At 47.1% G+C, this 20,996-nt stretch overlaps 2 protein-coding genes across 2 annotated transcripts in view; one reads left to right on the plus strand and one right to left on the minus strand.

The window, feature by feature from the left end:
• pald1a (phosphatase domain containing paladin 1a) overlaps positions 1-20,996 on the plus strand; it is a 333,284-nt gene that overhangs the window by 45,027 nt on the left and 267,261 nt on the right. The gene's annotated exons all lie outside the window — the stretch shown is intronic.
• Positions 4,385-20,870, minus strand: LOC311111102 (paladin-like; the record flags this gene model as incomplete). The annotated part of the gene is made up of 12 exons (XM_084189103.1): positions 4,385-4,555; positions 7,588-7,659; positions 7,851-7,991; positions 8,341-8,538; positions 10,594-10,773; positions 10,951-11,067; positions 11,299-11,433; positions 13,473-13,568; positions 17,038-17,142; positions 17,231-17,318; positions 18,676-18,827; positions 20,850-20,870. 12 exons carry the CDS (start codon positions 20,868-20,870, stop codon positions 4,385-4,387), a joined length of 1,476 nt encoding a protein of 491 aa, XP_084045229.1.

Consider the following 20,996-nt stretch of genomic DNA (forward strand, 5'->3'; position numbering starts at 1 on the left):
GAAAGAGAAAGAGAAAGAGAAAGAGAGAGAGAAAGAGAAAGAGAGAGAGAGAGAGAGAGAGAGAGAGAGAGAGAGAGAGAGAGAGAGAAAGACAGAGACGGCGGGACAATGGGGCCCATTGATAGTGTGGAGACGGGGCAGGGTACCTCCGGCTAGCCCATGTGCAGTCAGGCAGCCTCAGAGCGCAGCCTCAGTACAGACAGACACACACTGATTACAGTCTGTATTACAAATGGCAAAAACAGAGAGAGCAGAGCACTGCAGCCCTGTGGAACTTCAACAACAGGATCACTCCCTACACACACGCATGAACACACGGACGCATGCACACACACACACACACACACACACACACACACACACACACACACACACACACACACACACACTAGCCGGCTACCACCCGGTTAATCAACCCTGCACCTTAGAGGCTGCTGCCCTATGTACATAGACATGGAATCACTGGTCACTTTAATAATGGAACACTGGTCACTTTAATAATGTTTTACTCATTTCATATGTATATACTGTATTCTACTGTATTTTAGTCAATGCCACTCCGACATTGCTCGTCATAATATTTATATATTTCTTAATTCCATTATTTTACTTTTAGATTTGTGTTTATTGTTGTGAATTGTTAGATATTACTGCACTGTTGGAGCTAGGAACACAAGCATTTCACTACACCCGCACCCTACTCTACCCACCACTACCCAACCCTACCCTACCCTACCCTCCACTACCCTCCCCTACCTTCTCTACCTACCCACCACTACCCTCCCTCCACTACCCTACCCTCCACTACCCTACCCACCACTACCCTACCCTCCACTACCCTACCCTCCACTACCCTACCCTCCACTACCCTACCCTCCACTACCCTCCACTACCCTACCCTCCACCCTACCTACCCTCCACTACCCTACCCTCCACTACCCTACCCTCCACTACCCTCCACTACTCTACCCTCCACTACCCTACCCTACCCTCCACTACCCTCCACTACTCTACCCTCCACTACCCTACCCTACCTTCTCTACCCTACCCACCACTACCCTACCCTCCACTACCCTACCCTCCACTACCCTACCCTCCACTACCCTACCCTCCACTACCCTACCCTCCACTACCCTACCCTCCACTACCCTCCACTACCCTACCCTCCACTACCCTACCCTCCACTACCCTACCCTCCACTACCCTACCCTCCACTACCCTCCACTACTCTACCCTCCACTACCCTACCCTCCACTACCCTACCCTACCCTCCACTACCCTCCACTACCCTCCACTACTCTACCCTCCACTACCCTACCCTACCTTCTCTACCCTACCCACCACTACCCTACCCTCCACTACCCTACCCTCCACTACCCTACCCTCCACTACCCTACCCTCCACTACCCACCACTACCCTACCCTCCACTACCCTACCCTCCACTACCCTACCCTCCACTACCCTACCCACCACTACCCTACCCTACCCTCCACTACCCTACCCTCCACTACCCTACCCACCACTACCCTACCCTACCCACCACTACCCTACCCTCCACTACCCTACCCTCCACTACCCTACCCTCCACTACCCTACCCTCCACTACCCTCCACTACCCTCCACTACTCTACCCTCCACTACCCTACCCTCCACTACCCTACCCTACCCTCCACTACTCTACCCTCCACTACCCTACCCTCCACTACCCTACCCTCCACTACCCTCCACTACTCTACCCTCCACTACCCTACCCTCCACTACCCTACCCTCCACTACCCTACCCTCCACTACCCTCCACTACCCTACCCTCCACTACCCTCCCCTAACCTCCCCTACCCTCCCCTCCACTACCCTACCCTCCACTACCCTACCCTCCACTACCCTCCACTACCCTACCCTCCACTACCCTCCCCTACCCTCCACTACCCTACCCTCCACTACCCTACCCTACCCTCCACTACCCTACCCTCCACTACCCTACCCTCCACTACCCTACCCTCCACTACCCTACCCTCCACTACACTACCCTACCCTCCACTACCCTACACGAGATGCTTCCTCAATGAAAAGAGTTCAAAGCAACTAGTCAATCTAAAAAGTATCTGAGTGCATTACCATAAGCAACAACATATTGTTCATTTCTAACCAGTACTGCACCCTAAGGTCAAATAATTAACATAAACAACAACAACTAAAATAAACATAGTACTTGTAAATGTTTCTGAGTCCCTTGGGTCCAAGACATAACTAGTCACCTAAAAACAAGAGCATTACCCCCATCTATGGGCAAGGAGTGGAACTGCAGCTAAATAAAAACAAGAGCTTTACCCCCATCTATGGGCCAGTAGTAGAACTGTTGCTAAATAATCTTACATTTTACATTTACATTTTGGTCATTTAGCAGACGAGCTTATCCAGAGCGATTTACAGTTAGTGAGTGCATAATTTTTTTTATACTGGCCCCCCGTGGGAATCGAACCCACAATCCTGGCGTTGCAAGTGCCATGCTCTACCAACTGAGCTACAGGAGGCTTGTCTCTCCCATTGGGTTGTACCAGTTCAAGGTCATGCCTTTCAGACAAAAAATGCACCTGTGAAACATGATGACCAATGCAACCATTTCCTTATCTCAGTGTAATCAAAACAGCCTTCAAAACAGTGTTTTAATGAGTTGACATTATTTGTGTTAATGATAGGTACTAGTGTAATGTAAAGGCAGGTGTCGCCCCCTAGTGGACCTGTCTGTAGGCGCAGATGATAATCTCTCAGGTGGCAGTCTATAGGGGTGTATGGTGGTACATGGTCTAGTATGGCTGGCTGTCTATGGGGTGTATGGTGGTACATGGTCCTACCTGTCAATGGGGTGTATGGTGGTACATGGTCCTACCTGTCAATGGGGTGTGTGGTGGTACATGGTCCTACCTGTCTATAGGGGTGTATGGTGGTACATGGTCTAGTATGGCTGGCTGTCTATGGGGTGTATGGTGGTACATGGTCTAGTATGGCTGGCTGTCTATGGGGTGTATGGTGGTACATGGTCTAGTATGGCTGGCTGTCTATGGGGTGTATGGTGGTACATGGTCCTACCTGTCTATAGGTGTGTAAAGGGGGGTGATCCTACCTGTCTATAGGTGTGTAAAGGGGGGTGGTCCTACCTGTCTATAGGAGTGTAAAGGGGGGTGGTCCTACCTGTCTATAGGTGTGTAAAGGGGGGTGGTCCTACCTGTCTATAGGAGTGTAAAGGGGGGTGGTCCTACCTGTCTATAGGTGTGTAAAGGGGGGTGGTCCTACCTGTCTATAGGTGTGTAAAGGGGGGTGGTCCTACCTGTCTATAGGTGTGTAAAGGGGGGTGGTCCTACCTGTCTATAGGAGTGTAAAGGGGGGTGGTCCTACCTGTCTATAGGTGTGTAAAGGGGGGTGGTCCTACCTGTCTATAGGTGTGTAAAGGGGGGTGGTCCTACCTGTCTATAGGTGTGTAAAGGGGGGTGGTCCTACCTGTCTATAGGTGTGTAAAGGGGGGTGGTCCTACCTGTCTATAGGTGTGTAAAGGGGGGTGGTCCTACCTGTCTATAGGTGTGTAAAGGGGGGTGGTCCTACCTGTCTATAGGTGTGTAAAGGGGGGTGGTCCTACCTGTCTATAGGTGTGTAAAGGGGGGTGGTCCTACCTGTCTATAGGTGTGTAAAGGGGGGTGGTCCTACCTGTCTATAGGTGTGTAAAGGGGGGTGGTCCTACCTGTCTATAGGTGTGTAAAGGGGGGTGGTCCTACCTGTCTATAGGTGTGTAAAGGGGGGTGGTCCTACCTGTCTATAGGAGTGTAAAGGGGGGTGGTCCTACCTGTCTATAGGTGTGTAAAGGGGGGTGGTCCTACCTGTCTATAGGTGTGTAAAGGGGGGTGGTCCTACCTGTCTATAGGTGTGTAAAGGGGGGTGGTCCTACCTGTCTATAGGTGTGTAAAGGGGGGTGGTCCTACCTGTCTATAGGTGTGTAAAGGGGGGTGATCCTACCTGTCTATAGGTGTGTAAAGGGGGGTGGTCCTACCTGTCTATAGGTGTGTAAAGGGGGGTGGTCCTACCTGTCTATAGGAGTGTAAAGGGGGGTGGTCCTACCTGTCTATAGGTGTGTAAAGGGGGGTGGTCCTACCTGTCTATAGGTGTGTAAAGGGGGGTGGTCCTACCTGTCTACAGGTGTGTAAAGGGGGGTGGTCCTACCTGTCTATAGGTGTGTAAAGGGGGGTGGTCCTACCTGTCTATAGGAGTGTAAAGGGGGGTGGTCCTACCTGTCTATAGGTGTGTAAAGGGGGGTGGTCCTACCTGTCTATAGGTGTGTAAAGGGGGGTGATCCTACCTGTCTATAGGGGTGTAAAGGGGGGTGGTCCTACCTGTCTATAGGTGTGTAAAGGGGGGTGGTCCTACCTGTCTATAGGTACAGATGATTATCTCTCTGAGGTGGTAATGCATGGGGGTCATGGTCTCGCTGACAGAGTCCAAAGCCATGTCTACCTCCCTCTTCATCCGGTGACCGTCCGGCAGCAGTCTAACTAGCTGCATCACCACCTGGGGACAGACAGACAGGACAGAACACACACACTCACTGTCAGACAGGACAGAACACACACACACTCACTGTCAGACAGGACAGAACACACACACTCACTGTCAGACAGGACAGAACACACACACTCACTGTCAGACAGGATAGAACACACACACTCACTGTTAGACAGGACAGAACACACACACACTCACTGTCAGACAGGACAGAACACACACACACTCACTGTCAGACAGGACAGAACACACACACTCACTGTCAGACAGGACAGAATACACACACTCACTGTTAGACAGGACAGAACACACACACACTCACTGTCAGACAGGACAGAACACACACACACTCACTGTCAGACAGGACAGAACACACACACTCACTGTCAGACAGGACAGAATATACACACTCACTGTCAGACAGGACAGAACACACACACTCACTGTCAGACAGGATAGAACACACACACACACTCACTGTCAGACAGGACAGAATACACACACTCACTGTTAGACAGGCCAGAATACACACACACACTCACTGTCAAATCCGATACATGTTTTACAATCTCTTATATTCTGGATTAACCTTCATATTACACAGAAGTAAAGATCTACTGACGCTCTACTCTAATAATTTAAAAACAAATTTCACTTAAAAACTGGAAACAGGCTAAACAGGCTTTTCATCATGACCGAGTGAATAGCGATGGTGGTGACGTGTTACCATGGACCCCAGGTAGTGAAGAGAGATGGTGGTGATGTGTTACCATGGACCCCAGGTAGTGAAGAGAGATGGTGGTGACGTGTTACCATGGACCCCAGGTAGTGAAGAGAGATGGTGGTGATGTGTTACCATGGACCCCAGGTAGTGAAGAGAGATGGTGGTGACGTGTTACCATGGACCCCAGGTAGTGAAGAGCGATGGTGGTGATGTGTTACCATGGACCCCAGGTAGTGAAGAGAGATGGTGGTGATGTGTTACCATGGACCCCAGGTAGTGAAGAGAGATGGTGGTGACGTGTTACCATGGACCCCAGGTAGTGAAGAGAGATGGTGGTGATGTGTTACCATGGACCCCAGGTAGTGAAGAGAGATGGTGATGTGTTACCATGGACCCCAGGTAGTGAAGAGAGATGGTGGTGATGTGTTACCATGGACCCCAGGTAGTGAAGAGAGATGGTGGTGATGTGTTACCATGGACCCCAGGTAGTGAAGAGAGATGGTGGTGATGTGTTACCATGGACCCCAGGTAGTGAAGAGAGATGGTGGTGATGTGTTACCATGGACCCCAGGTAGTGAAGAGAGATGGTGGTGATGTGTTACCATGGACCCCAGGTAGTGAAGAGAGATGGTGGTGATGTGTTACCATGGACCCCAGGTAGTGAAGAGAGATGGTGGTGATGTGTTACCATGGACCCCAGGTAGTGAAGAGAGATGGTGGTGATGTGTTACCATGGACCCCAGGTAGTAATAAGTAAGTAGTCCTGGCCTTGGCTTGTGCGAGCCAGAACGTCTCAGAACGCTGTTTCTGTAGCATGAGGCAGCTTGATGTACCAGTACACCCCCTGGACAGGACACTAGTCTATCTCCTGTTTCTGTAGCATGAGGCAGCTTGATGTACCAGTACACCCCCTGGACAGGACACTAGTCTATCTCCTGTTTCTGTAGCATGAGGCAGCTTGATGTACCAGTACACCCCCTGGACAGGACACTAGTCTATCTCCTGTTTCTGTAGCATGAGGCAGCTTGATGTACCAGTACACCCCCTGGACAGGACACTAGTCTATCTCCTGTTTCTGTAGTGTGAGGCAGCTTGATGTACCAGTACACCCCCTGGACAGGACACTAGTCTATCGCAGGTCATTACCCCCCAATCTATCTCCTTAATGTGGAGCGCCAAGCAGAGATGCATCAGGTCCCATTTTTACAGGCCACTGAGTTATAATGGACCCCAGGTTTCATTTACATAATATTGTGTTGACATTTACATAATATTGTGTTGACCCAGAGTTGGCCCATATCCACAGACAAGAGAATTGGCCAGAGCCTGTGTTGCAGCCAGACTGCCAGCGGACAGGACAGGCCTGCAGGTCCTATGTGTCGGTCAGCCAGCCAGAGTTTCCCTAGTAACCAGCCTGGGTCAGTACTGTACTCTGTAACCCAGACACTCCACTGTTAACTAGCTGTGTGTGAATTAGCAGGTGCTTTTATCCAAAGCGACTCAGTCAGTCATGTTTACATGTTATGTATGGTTGGCCCGGGAATCACTGACATGTACAGTACATTTGGCCCAATTATGACATTTTTATCAAATTGCACTTATTCAGCCTACTTTGCTTGTAAATATAATTTGCTATCAGTTGTTGTTGCTTTTAAATCTGTGATTTAATCTGGACGTATTGTGTTTGCTGCAAAATGAACTGGCTCATTGAGGACATGAACGTTTTCTGAACCTGAACTGACCACTGGCTCATTGAGGACATGAACGTTTTCTGAACCCGAACTGACCACTGGCTCATTGAGGACATGAACGTTTTCTGAACCTGAACTGACCACTGGCTCATTGAGGACATGAACGTTTTCTGAACCCGAACTGACCACTGGCTCATTGAGGACATGAACGTTTTCTGAACCTGAACTGACCACTGGCTCATTGAGGACATGAACGTTTTCTGAACCTGAACTGACCACTGGCTCATTATCAGACCACAGCTACTGAGAGGAAGGGTGAGTCCCAAATGGCCTCACATACCCTGTACAGTGCACTACTTTTGAGCAGAGCCCTAAGGGGGGCCCAGATCAAAAGTAGTCCACTAAATAGGGATTGTGGAGCCATTTGGGGAGGCAGAGGGAGATCCCCTCTCTACAGGCCCCATTCAGCCAGACTATTCCAGACCAGAGGAGAATCATGTCTGTTAGGTGGTTGCTAGGACACTAGAGCTCTAACACTATAGTCTCTGGTAATGTGGTGAATCTAAAACGGTCATGTTCCACTCAAACCTTCTTTTGGTAAAAGTCTCTATGTTGTTACTCACCTTGAATTCTCCCTTTGTGTACTTGGCATCAGGAACACTGACAAGCTCATCATCACCGAACTCAGGAAAGCCCTGAGGCAGAAACAAACCAACAACGGATGAACATTGCTGGTTTAATACTGGTCTTACAGATCTGGTAACCTCTCCAATGCGTTTATTAGAAGGCAAATTAACTTGAAAAGTGACTATTCCTGGGTTATACGTTGGTATTCCAGAATAGACTCTTACATTGAAGTGCCAGAGAGTGAGGGGAGTGGTCTTACATTGAAGTGCCAGAGAGTGAGGGCAGCTATGACCATGGCTGTGGTAGTTCTTCCCTTGCCGTTGGAGCAGTTAAACACGAAGGCTGAGTGAGAGTCCTCTGCCAAGGTACTCTTCATGGCCTCCATGAGCTGGTCAAAGTCCTGGGGGTAAAACACACGCACACACACAGACACACACACACACACACACACACACACGCATGCACCAGATGGCTATATTCAGTTATATTATTGATACAACATGTGTAATAACATTCAACACCACTAGAGGGAGTACAAAGCTTTCCATTTTCACCCTCATATCATCGCCAAATGAAAACCTGCCACTGCAGTGCCTCCACAAAACCCATTACCTTTGTGTGTGTGTGTGTGTGTGTGTGTGTATGTGTGTGTGTGTATGTGCGTGTGTATGTGTGTGTGCATGTGTGTGCATGTGTGTGTGTGTATATATATATTTGTGTGTGTGTGGCTGCGTGGCGTCTGTCTGTACCTCCTCCTTGGGGGCGCAGCAGTCTGACAGAGGGATGCGTTTATACAGCAGTCCCTGGTGTGTTCTCTTGTACTGGTTGAAGACCTCCTGGACCGTCAGACAGGTTTTAAACATCTTCATCTGTTTCTCCTGCTCCAGAGACACCTCCAGCCACTTCTGGGCTCTCTGAACCTCCTCTCCCAGGGCGGTCTCTAGTTTCTGGGGTAGAGAGGAGGGGAGAGACAGTCAGACTACCCCTTTTTCTCCCCAATTTCGTGATACCCAATTGGTAGTTACAGTCTTGTCCCATCGCTGCAACTCCCGTACGGACTCGGGAGAGGCGACGGTCGAGAGCCATGCGTCCTCTGAAACACGACCCTGCCAAGCCGCACTGCTTCTTGACACACTGCTCACTTAACCCGGACCAATGTGTCAGAGGAAACACTGTACAACTGGCGACCCGAAGTCAGCGTCCATGCGCCCGGCCCGCCACAAGAGGTCGCTAGAGTGCGATGGGACAAGGACATCCCGGCCCGGCCAAACCCTCCCCTAACCCGGACGACGCTGGGCCAAATTGTGCGTCGCCTCATGGGTCTCCCGGTCGCGGCCAGCTGCGACACAGCCCGGGATCGAACCCGGATCTGTAGTGACGCCTCTAAGCACTGCAGTGCCTTAGACCGCTGGGCCACTAGGGAAACCCTCACTTTACTTTACTGACTTTATGGTCTGTGTAAAGAACATTTATTTGCAGCATCATACAAACAGTATTATGTTCCCTACAGGGAACATTTGATTTGATTTTGACGGGGACAGTCAAGCCAGTGAGTCACAGTGAGGCTGATCGCAAGTAGGGAGAGAACCTGGAACTTCTGTATCACACCAAATCAGCAGGGTAACATGAAACACTGGACCTCTATGTGCTGGGGGTTAAGGTTCAGTTAATACCTCTATGTGCTGGGGGTTAAGGTTCAGTTAATACCTCTATGTGCTGGGGGTTAAGGTTCAGTTAATACCTCTATGTGCTGGGGGTTAAGGTTCAGTTAATACCTCTATGTGCTGGGGGTTAAGGTTCAGTTAATACCTCTATGTGCTGGGGGTTAAGGTTCAGTTAATACCTCTATGTACTGGGGGTTAAGGTTAGGTTCAGTTAATACCTCTATGTGCTGGGGGTTAAGGTTCAGTTAATACCTCTATGTGCTGGGGGTTAAGGTTCAGTTAATACCTCTATGTGCTGGGGGTTAAGGTTCAGTTAATACCTCTATGTGCTGGGGGTTAAGGTTCAGTTAATACCTCTATGTGCTGGGGGTTAAGGTTCAGTTAATACCTCTATGTGCTGGGGGTTAAGGTTCAGTTAATACCTCTATGTGCTGGGGGTTAAGGTTCAGTTAATACCTCTATGTGCTGGGGGTTAAGGTTCAGTTAATACCTCTATGTGCTGGGGGTTAAGGTTAGATTCAGTTAATACCTCTATGTGCTGGGGGTTAAGGTTAGGTTCAGTTAATACCTCTATGTGCTGGGGGTTAAGGTTCAGTTAATACCTCTATGTGCTGGGGGTTAAGGTTAAGGTCAGTTAATACCTCTATGTGCTGGGGGTTAAGCTTAGGTTCAGTTAATACCTCTATGTGCTGGGGGTTAAGGTTAGGTTAAGTTAATACCTCTATGTGCTGGGGGTTAAGGTTAGGTTTAAGGTTAGGGTCAGTTAATACCTCTATGTGCTGGGGGTTAAGGTTAGGGTTAAGGTTAAGGTCAGTTAATACCTCTATGTGCTAGTGGTTAAGGTTAGGGTTAAGGTTAAGGTCAGTTAGTACCTTTATGTGCTGGGGGTTAGGGTCAGTTAGTACCTCTATGTGCTGGAGGTTAGGGCCAGTTAGTACCTCTATGTGCTGGAGGTTAAGGTTAGGGTCAGTTAGTACGTCTATGTGCTGGAGGTTAAGTTTAGGGTCAGTTGGCCTACCACTTCGCGGCTGAGCCGTTGTTGCTCCTAGACGTTTCCATTTCACAATAACAGCACTTACAGTTGACCGGGGCAGCTCTAGCAGGGCAGAAATTTGACAAACTGAATTGTTGGAAAGGTGGCATCCTATGACGGTGCCACGTTGAAAGGCACTGAGCTCTTCAGTAAGGCCATTTTACAGCCAGTGTTTGTCTATGGAGATTGCATGGCGGTGTGCTTGATTTTATACACCTGTCAGCAACGGGTGTGGCTGAAATAGCCGAATCCACTAATTTGAAAGGGGTGTCCACATGCTTTTGTATATATGGTGTATCTAGTACCTCTATGTGTGTGGGGTCTGTGGCGGGGACAGGGATGTGTTGCTCCAGACAGGAAGGCTCTCTGGGAGTGAAGACCTGTCCATTCCCCTCCAGAACCAGCTCCTCCTGCAGGTTGACCCACAGCACGTGGCTGTACTTCCTCTTCTCATCCGTCAGGTGGGTCAGCACCGCACCCGTCGCCTACAAACACACAACCCCCGCAGATACGCTTCAGTTCAGCTTGACAGACAACGTACTGTAAGAACTGGGATGTCTTAAAACGTTTTTTATGTCTGCTAAAGATAGAAAGTTCTGGGAAACTAGCATTTTGGACATTGACCAAATGTGACAGGGTATGGGGGTTGGTGTAGATCTTACCTCTGATGTAGGCTGTGACATGCCGTAGACGGGCATCTTGGGGACTCTTCTGAAGTTAGCCACCTTCATCTCCTTCACTGTGCTGAGTATGTCTGGAGACAGGTACTCATGAGCAACCTGCGCACGCACACACACACACACACACACACACACACACACACACACACACACACACACACACAGTAAGTACATAAGATAATGAGTTAGATTTCCAGTGAATGTATTCATTACACAAGGCAAACAAACTTGAAACAGAGAAACTCTATTTCTCTGCTCCTGACTGAGTTCCATGTTCTGCAGTGGGTCTGAGTGAGTGTGTCGTGATGTCATTTGGTGGGAGGTTCTCACCAAAACGCGGGCTCCCTTGGTGACGAGATCGGGCGGAGCGGAGAGTTCTGATAGGTCCATACAGGCCAGCAGGCGGTACACCCAGGCGTGAGCACACAGCCACTGGCTGAAGTTGGACGCAAAGCCAAGAGAATACTGCAACACCACAAAACAGACAAGGATTGAGATGTCTTTGTCTGCCATGGTAAAATCAGACGTAAATATTGAGATGTGTTTGTTTGCCATGGTAAAAACAGACGTAAAGATTGAGATGTCCTTGTCTGCCATGGTAAAAACAGACGTAAAGATTGAGATGTCTTTGTCTGCCATGGTAAAAACAGGACATAAAGATTGAGATGTCTTTGTTTGCCATGGTAAAAACAGACGTAAAGATTGAGATGTCTTTGTCTGCCATGGTAAAAACAGACGTAAAGATTGAGATGTCTTTGTTTGCCATGGTAAAAACAGACGTAAAGATTTAGGTCTTTGTTTGCCATGATAAAAACAGACATAAAAAGGTTGAGATGTCTTTGTTTGATAAAAACAGGAAATGTGTCATCTCAATGCAAAGCACAAACAATGGCAGACATAAAAGACAAACAGCAGAGTCAATACAAAATAACATTGGCTTGTATGTACAGTGGGGGGAAAAATAGAAGAAAAAAAATCAAGAAAACACATTGTACGATTTTTTATGCATTTATTTGCAAATTATGGTGGAAAATAAGTATTTGGTCAATAACAAAAGTTTCTCAATACTTTGTTATATACCCTTTGTTGGCAATGACACAGGTCAAACGTTTTCTGTAAGTCTTCACAAGGTTTTCACACACTGTTGCTGGTATTTTGGCCCATTCCTCCATGCAGATCTCCTCTAGAGCAGTGATGTTTTGGGGCTGTCGCTGGGCAACACGGACTTTCAACTCCCTCCAAAGATTTTCTATGGGGTTGAGATCTGGAGACTGGCTAGGCCACTCCAGGACCTTGAAATGCTTCTTACGAAGCCACTCCTTCGTTGCCCGGGCGGTGTGTTTGGGATCATTGTCATGCTGAAAGACCCAGCCACGTTTCATCTTCAATGCCCTTGCTGATGGAAGGAGGTTTTCACTCAAAATCTCATGATACATGGCCCCATTCATTCTTTCCTTTACACGGATCAGTCGTCCTGGTCCCTTTGCAGAAAAACAGCCCCAAAGCATGATGTTTCCACCCCCATGCTTCACAGTAGGTATGGTGTTCTTTGGATGCAACTCAGCATTCTTTGTCCTCCAAACACGACGAGTTGAGTTTTTACCAAAAAGTTATATTTTGGTTTCATCTGACCATATGACATTCTCCCAATCCTCTTCTGGATCATCCAAATGCACTCTAGCAAACTTCAGATGGGCCTGGACATGTACTGGTTTAAGCAGGGGGACACGTCTGCACTGCAGGATTTGAGTCCCTGGCGGCGTAGTGTGTTACTGATGGTAGGCTTTGTTACTTTGGTCCCAGCTCTCTGCAGGTCATTCACTAGGTCCCCCCGTGTGGTTCTGGGATTTTTGCTCACCGTTCTTGTGATCATTTTGACCCCATGGGGTGAGATCTTGCGTGGAGCCCCAGATCGAGGGAGATTATCAGTGGTCTTGTATGTCTTCCATTTCCTAATAATTGCTCCCACAGTTGATTTCTTCAAACCAAGCTGCTTACCTATTGCAGATTCAGTCTTCCCAGCCTGGTGCAGGTCTACAATTTTGTTTCTGGTGTCCTTTGACAGCTCTTTGGTCTTGGCCATAGTGGAGTTTGGAGTGTGACTGTTTGAGGTTGTGGACAGGTGTCTTTTATACTGATAACAAGTTCAAACAGGTGCCATTAATACAGGTAATGAGTGGAGGACAGAGGAGCCTCTTAAAGAAGAAGTTACAGGTCTATGAGAGCCAGAAATCTTGCTTGTTTGTAGGTGACCAAATACTTATTTTCCACCATAATTTGCAAATAAATTCATTAAAAATCCTACAATGTGATTTTCTGGAAAATAAATTCTCAATTTGTCTGTCATAGTTGACGAGTACCTATGATGAAAATTACAGGCCTCTCTCATCTTTTTAAGTGGGAGAACTTGCACAATTGGTGGCTGACTAAATACTTTTTTCCCCCCCACTGTATGAGTGAAAGATAGAATTTCGCTATGGGAGCCATTTGGAACAAAGCCATACCTGTTCATGAAGGTATGCGTTGAACACAATCAGGTAGAAATACCGTTCCAGGCTCTGTATGGCTCTGTGGAGAAAGTAGTCTTTGGTTGTGCTTCCCTAGAAGAGACAGATATCAAGGAGTCAGACAGTAGTCTTTGGTACTGCTCCCTAGAAGAGACAGACATCAAGGAGTCAGACAGTAGTCTTTGGTACTGCTCCCTAGAAGAGACAGACATCAAGGAGTCAGACAGTAGTCTTTGGTACTGCTCCCTAGAAGAGACAGACATCAAGGAGTCAGACAGTAGTCTTTGGTACTGCTCCCTAGAAGAGACAGACATCAAGGAGTCAGACAGTAGTCTTTGGTACTGCTCCCTAGAAGAGACAGACATCAAGGAGTCAGACAGTAGTCTTTGGTACTGCTCCCTAGAAGAGACAGACATCAAGGAGTCAGACAGTAGTCTTTGGTACTGCTCCCTAGAAGAGACAGACATCAAGGAGTCAGACAGTAGTCTTTGGTACTGCTCCCTAGAAGAGACAGACATCAAGGAGTCAGACAGTAGTCTTTGGTACTGCTCCCTAGAAGAGACAGACATCAAGGAGTCAGACAGTAGTCTTTGGTACTGCTCCCTAGAAGAGACAGACATCAAGGAGTCAGACAGTAGTCTTTGGTACTGCTCCCTAGAAGAGACAGACATCAAGGAGTCAGACAGTAGTCTTTGGTACTGCTCCCTAGAAGAGACAGACATCAAGGAGTCAGACAGTAGTCTTTGGTACTGCTCCCTAGAAGAGACAGACATCAAGGAGTCAGACAGTAGTCTTTGGTACTGCTCCCTAGAAGAGACAGACATCAAGGAGTCAGACAGTAGTCTTTGGTACTGCTCCCTAGAAGAGACAGACATCAAGGAGTCAGACAGTAGTCTTGGGTACTGCTCCCTAGAAGAGACAGACATCAAGGAGTCAGACAGTAGTCTTTGGTACTGCTCCCTAGAAGAGACAGACATCAAGGAGTCAGACAGTAGTCTTTGGTACTGCTCCCTAGAAGAGACAGACATCAAGGAGTCAGACAGTAGTCTTGGGTACTGCTCCCTAGAAGAGACAGACATCAAGGAGTCAGACAGTAGTCTTTGGTACTGCTCCCTAGAAGAGACAGACATCAAGGAGTCAGACAGTAGTCTTTGGTACTGCTCCCTAGAAGAGACAGACATCAAGGAGTCAGACAGTAGTCTTTGGTACTGCTCCCTAGAAGAGACAGACATCAAGGAGTCAGACAGTAGTCGTTGGTACTGCTCCCTAGAAGAGACAGACATCAAGGAGTCAGACAGTAGTCTTTGGTACTGCTCCCTAGAAGAGACAGACATCAAGGAGTCAGACAGTAGTCTTTGGTACTGCTCCCTAGAAGAGACAGACATCAAGGAGTCAGACAGTAGTCTTTGGTACTGCTCCCTAGAAGAGACAGACATCAAGGAGTCAGACAGTAGTCTTTGGTACTGCTCCCTAGAAGAGACAGACATCAAGGAGTCAGACAGTAGTCTTTGGTACTGCTCCCTAGAAGAGACAGACATCAAGGAGTCAGACAGTAGTCTTTGGTACTGCTCCCTAGAAGAGACAGACATCAAGGAGTCAGACAGTAGTCTTTGGTACTGCTCCCTAGAAGAGACAGACATCAAGGAGTCAGACAGTAGTCTTTGGTACTGCTCCCTAGAAGAGACAGACATCAAGGAGTCAGACAGTAGTCTTGGGTACTGCTCCCTAGAAGAGACAGACATCAAGGAGTCAGACAGTAGTCTTTGGTACTGCTCCCTAGAAGAGACAGACATCAAGGAGTCAGACAGTAGTCTTGGGTACTGCTCCCTAGAAGAGACAGACATCAAGGAGTCAGACAGTAGTCTTTGGTACTGCTCCCTAGAAGAGACAGACATCAAGGAGTCAGACAGTAGTCTTGGGTACTGCTCCCTAGAAGAGACAGACATCAAGGAGTCAGACAGTAGTCTTTGGTACTGCTCCCTAGAAGAGACAGACATCAAGGAGTCAGACAGTAGTCTTTGGTACTGCTCCCTAGAAGAGACAGACATCAAGGAGTCAGACAGTAGTCTTTGGTACTGCTCCCTAGAAGAGACAGACATCAAGGAGTCAGACAGTAGTCTTTGGTACTGCTCCCTAGAAGAGACAGACATCAAGGAGTCAGACAGTAGTCTTGGGTACTGCTCCCTAGAAGAGACAGACATCAAGGAGTCAGACAGTAGTCTTTGGTACTGCTCCCTAGAAGAGACAGACATCAAGGAGTCAGACAGTAGTCTTTGGTACTGCTCCCTAGAAGAGACAGACATCAAGGAGTCAGACAGTAGTCTTTGGTACTGCTCCCTAGAAGAGACAGACATCAAGGAGTCAGACAGTAGTCTTTGGTACTGCTCCCTAGAAGAGACAGACATCAAGGAGTCAGACAGTAGTCTTTGGTACTGCTCCCTAGAAGAGACAGACATCAAGGAGTCAGACAGTAGTCTTTGGTACTGCTCCCTAGAAGAGACAGACATCAAGGAGTCAGACAGTAGTCTTTGGTACTGCTCCCTAGAAGAGACAGACATCAAGGAGTCAGACAGTAGTCTTTGGTACTGCTCCCTAGAAGAGACAGACATCAAGGAGTCAGACAGTAGTCTTGGGTACTGCTCCCTAGAAGAGACAGACATCAAGGAGTCAGACAGTAGTCTTTGGTACTGCTCCCTAGAAGAGACAGACATCAAGGAGTCAGACAGTAGTCTTTGGTACTGCTCCCTAGAAGAGACAGACATCAAGGAGTCAGACAGTAGTCTTGGGTACTGCTCCCTAGAAGAGACAGACATCAAGGAGTCAGACAGTAGTCTTTGGTACTGCTCCCTAGAAGAGACAGACATCAAGGAGTCAGACAGTAGTCTTTGGTACTGCTCCCTAGAAGAGACAGACATCAAGGAGTCAGACAGTAGTCTTTGGTACTGCTCCCTAGAAGAGACAGACATCAAGGAGTCAGACAGTAGTCGTTGGTACTGCTCCCTAGATGAGACAGACATCAAGGAGTCAGACAGTAGTCTTTGGTACTGCTCCCTAGAAGAGACAGACATCAAGGAGTCAGACAGTAGTCTTTGGTACTGCTCCCTAGAAGAGACAGACATCAAGGAGTCAGACAGTAGTCTTTGGTACTGCTCCCTAGAAGAGACAGACATCAAGGAGTCAGACAGTAGTCTTTGGTACTGCTCCCTAGAAGAGACAGACATCAAGGAGTCAGACAGTAGTCTTTGGTACTGCTCCCTAGAAGAGACAGACATCAAGGAGTCAGACAGTAGTCTTTGGTACTGCTCCCTAGAAGAGACAGACATCAAGGAGTCAGACAGTAGTCTTTGGTACTGCTCCCTAGAAGAGACAGACATCAAGGAGTCAGACAGTAGTCTTGGGTACTGCTCCCTAGAAGAGACAGACATCAAGGAGTCAGACAGTAGTCTTGGGTACTGCTCCCTAGTATCATAACATACTAGCTAAGCACTGGAGCATCATATTACTGTATCAAAATGATCATAGTGTACTGATAAAGTTTTGATCAATCTGAAACATAACCTACCTGAATTTGATAATCATCTCCGATCGCTTCAAGTTTGTTCTTATTTTCGTATATTGCTTCTTTTATGTTGTGCATTTCTGAACACAGGGCGATCGCTTGGTCAACCTGAAGAACCAAAGGGACAGAACATGATTTCAATACTGGGAACTAGCACAATGTACCTAACTAGTGGAGTCATTTCTAGATCACTCACCTCTTCCATGACCTGTTGTCCTTCAGGTAGTTTGTTGATGAGGGTCTGAATGACTTGGAACACTGGCTTGGCTTCTGCCTCCTCCACTCTGCAAATAACAAACCGGACAGGCAGCCATCTTTAAAACACTTCCTTACAGTTTAACTACATCACCACTGCATTATTATGACACTGACCAATCCAATGTTTTGATAGAAATGTAGGCCTGCCCAGCAAATCTGGTTATAATGATGTTTACTCGAGCAGAAAAACAGTTTGCAAACAGAAAACATCATTAACACATCACGTGCCAAATGTTACCCTCTGGGTATAATCTGGATCAGTTTCATAGTGATTTTTTATATTTTACCTTTATTTTACCAGACAGGTCAATTAAGAACAAATTCTTATATGCAATGATAGCCTGGCAATACACTATATATACAAAAGTATGTGGACACCCCTTCAAATGAGTGGATTCTGATATTTCAGCCACACCCGTTGCTGACAGGTGTATAAAATCGAGCACACAGCCATGCAATCTCGATAGACAAACATTAGCAGTAGAATGGCCCGTACTGAAGAGCTCAGTGACCTTTAATGTTGCACCGTCATAGAATGCCACCTTTCCAACAAGTCAGTTCATCAAATGTCTGCCCTGTAAGTGCTGTTATTGTGAAGTGGAAACATCTAGGAGCAACAACGGCTCAGCCGCAAAGTGGTAGACCACACAAGCTCACAGAACGTGACCGGCTGGAGTGGAATAAAGCTCCCCGCCATTGCACTCTTGAGGAGGGGAAACGCGTTCTCTGGCAGTCCGACGGACTAATCTGGGTTTGGCGGATGCCAGGATAACGCTACCTGCCCGAATGCATAGTGCCAACTGTAAAGTTTGGTGGAGGAGGAATAATGGTCTGGGGCTGTTTTTCATGGTTCAGGCTAGGCCCCTTAGTTCCAGTGAAGGGAAATCTTAATGCTACAGCATACAATGACATTCTAGATGATTCTGTGCTTCCAACTTTGTGGCAACAGTTTGGGGAAGGCCCTTTCCTGTTTCAGCATGACACAAAGCGAGGTCCATATAGAAATGGTTTGTCGAGATCGGTGTGGGAGAACTTGACTGGCCTGCACAGAGCCCTGACCTCAACACAATCGAACACCTTCAGGATGAATTGGAACGCCGACTGCGAGCCTTGGCCAAATCGCCAAACATCAGTGCCCGACCTCACTAATGCTCTTGTGGCTGAATGGAAGCAAGTCCCCACAGCAATGTTCCAACATCTAGTGGAAAGCCTTCCCAGAAGAGTGGAGGCTGTTATAACAGCAAAAGGGGGAACCAACTCCATATTATTGCCCATGATTTTGGAATGAGATGTTTGCCGAGCAGGTGTCCACATACTTTTGGCCATGTAGTGTATCTCTAGGCTAGGTTCCAGTTTGGTTGTGGAGGTTGAGTCCTGTCTTACTGTGGTGGTTCCTGGGTGGTCTTCAGGTGGTTGAGGACCAGGGTCCCCAGGATCATGGCAAGGTTGGTCCTCCCTACCCCCACCTGACAGCAGAACAACAGGGCAGGCAGAGGCCTGGAAACATCCCTTCTCAATGACAGGTTGGGGCTCTCCTGAAAACATGCAACACAAATACAGGGATTGGAAAACACCACATACAAAATGAAAAAGAAAAGTTGCGCTCTAATCTCTCCTAGCTTTATTTGACCAACACTTTGGCTAAAGGGCGTTCATCTGGAGTTTCTAGCTGTCCTGGAAACCAACACACACATATTTGAAAAGGAATGTCTGTCTGTCGCTGGTTTCTAGTTTACACCCTGACCATGTGACCTAACTACTGGAGGATTACGATTTCTCAGAAAGAAAAAGACTGTCTTTTAACCAGCTGTTATTATCACAAAAACTATTCAGAAAACCACTGTTTGTTTAGCAGTCTAGTGCAGCTGCTACCAGAAATGTGATTACATTTGGCGCCATGTGATTAAGATTGTTTTGAACTGAAAGCTCCCCACCCCTAGCCTGTGCCCGTCTGTGTTACCATGCCAACTCCTTGTCACTCATTACCATGCCATGGTTTGACGATGAAAGTAATCAAGTTGGCAAGAGCACAAACAGATCTGGGACCAGGCAACCGCACCCCCACCTTTCAACCGCTGAAACAGGAAGTGTGAAGAAACGTATCAGGAAGCTATCACAGAGCTAGCAAACACTGTAGAGCTGCAGTCAGACAGACAGAGTCAGACAGAGAGATAGACAGAGAGTCAGTCAGACAGACAGAGAGACAGACAGACAGACAGAGACAGACAGAGATGAAACAGAGCAGAGCAGCAGCAGGAATAACACTCTGTCCCAAATTGCACCCTATTCCCTATATAGTGCACTACGTTTGACCACTGGAACCAACCACTTTCCAACCACAGAGAACTGGACAGTATGCCTGTTACTAGAGTGACAGGAGTCACTCCAAAAAAGGCAAAACGAAAGAAAGAAAGAAAGAAAGAAAGAAAAGAAAGAAAGAAAGAAAGAAAGAAAGAAAGAAAGAAAGAAAGAAAGAAAGAAAGAAAGAAAGAAAGAAAGAAAGAAAGAAAGAAAGAAAGAAAGAAAGAAAGAAAGAAAGAAAGAAAGAAAGAAAGAAGAAAGAAAGAAAGAAAGAAAGAAAGAAAGAAAGAAAGAAAGAAAGAAAGAAAGAAAGAAAGAAAGAAAGAAAGAAAGGGAAGAAGGAAGGAAGGAAGGAAGGAAGGAAGAAAGAAAAGAAAGGAAAGAAAGAAAGAAAGAAAGAAAGAAAGAAAGAACATCCTGTACAAGTGAAGATGTGAGGTTAGATGTGAGGTTTAATGTCATATTCATAATAACTATTATGGTTATTGGTGATGGATGGGGCACAGCGGTGCCTGGTGTGAGAGTGAGGTCAACCTCCCATCTTCCGTCTCAGAACCTGGTTGAGAATCTCCAGGTATTCTAGAATGTTCCACTCGTTAATATATTTAATGTCTCCTTTAAACACATCAGGGTTAACTACAGAACATCATCTCCAGCATAGAAACCGTACAGGTACAGCACTGCCTGATCACGGCTGTTAGATCTGAACCTGTAAGGACCTTGATCCTGGAAGTATAGCTAATCCTTGGGATGTTTCTAACAAATGAAAGAAGGCGCCATCGCGCTCAAACACGACTTAAGGATAGGATATAAAGGTTATTTGGATGGTGCATAAAATCAACAAACAGTTCAATGAAAAAGAAGGTAGGTTCACATACGAGGTAGACTCCAATATATTATTGTAAAAGGAAGATATTTGAGTGTGACTACTTTGTTAAGACAAATACAACAGGATTTACCCTGAGAACACTAATAACCCTCCTTACCCTGAGAACACTAATAACCCTCCTTACCCTGAGAACACTAATAACCCTCCTTACCCTGAGAACACTAATAACCCTCCTTACCCTGAGAACACTAATAACCCTCCTTACCCTGAGAACACTAATAACCCTCCTTACCCTGAGAACACTAATAACCCTCCTTACCCTGAGAACACTAATAACCCTCCTTACCCTGAGAACACTAATAACCCTCCTTACCCTGAGAACACTAATAACCCTCCTTACACTGAGAACACTAATAACCCTCCTTACCCTGAGAACACTAATAACCATCCTTACCCTGAGAACATTAATAACCCTCCTTACCCTGAGAACACTAATAACCCTCCTTACCCTGAGAACACTAATAACCCTCCTTACCCTGAGAACACTAATAACCCTCCTTACCCTGAGAACACT

The sequence above is a fragment of the Coregonus lavaretus genome, assembly GCF_964263955.1.
Source record: "Coregonus lavaretus genome assembly, contig: SUPER_36_unloc_1, whole genome shotgun sequence".
In the NCBI taxonomy this organism is placed as follows: Eukaryota; Metazoa; Chordata; class Actinopteri; order Salmoniformes; family Salmonidae; genus Coregonus; species Coregonus lavaretus.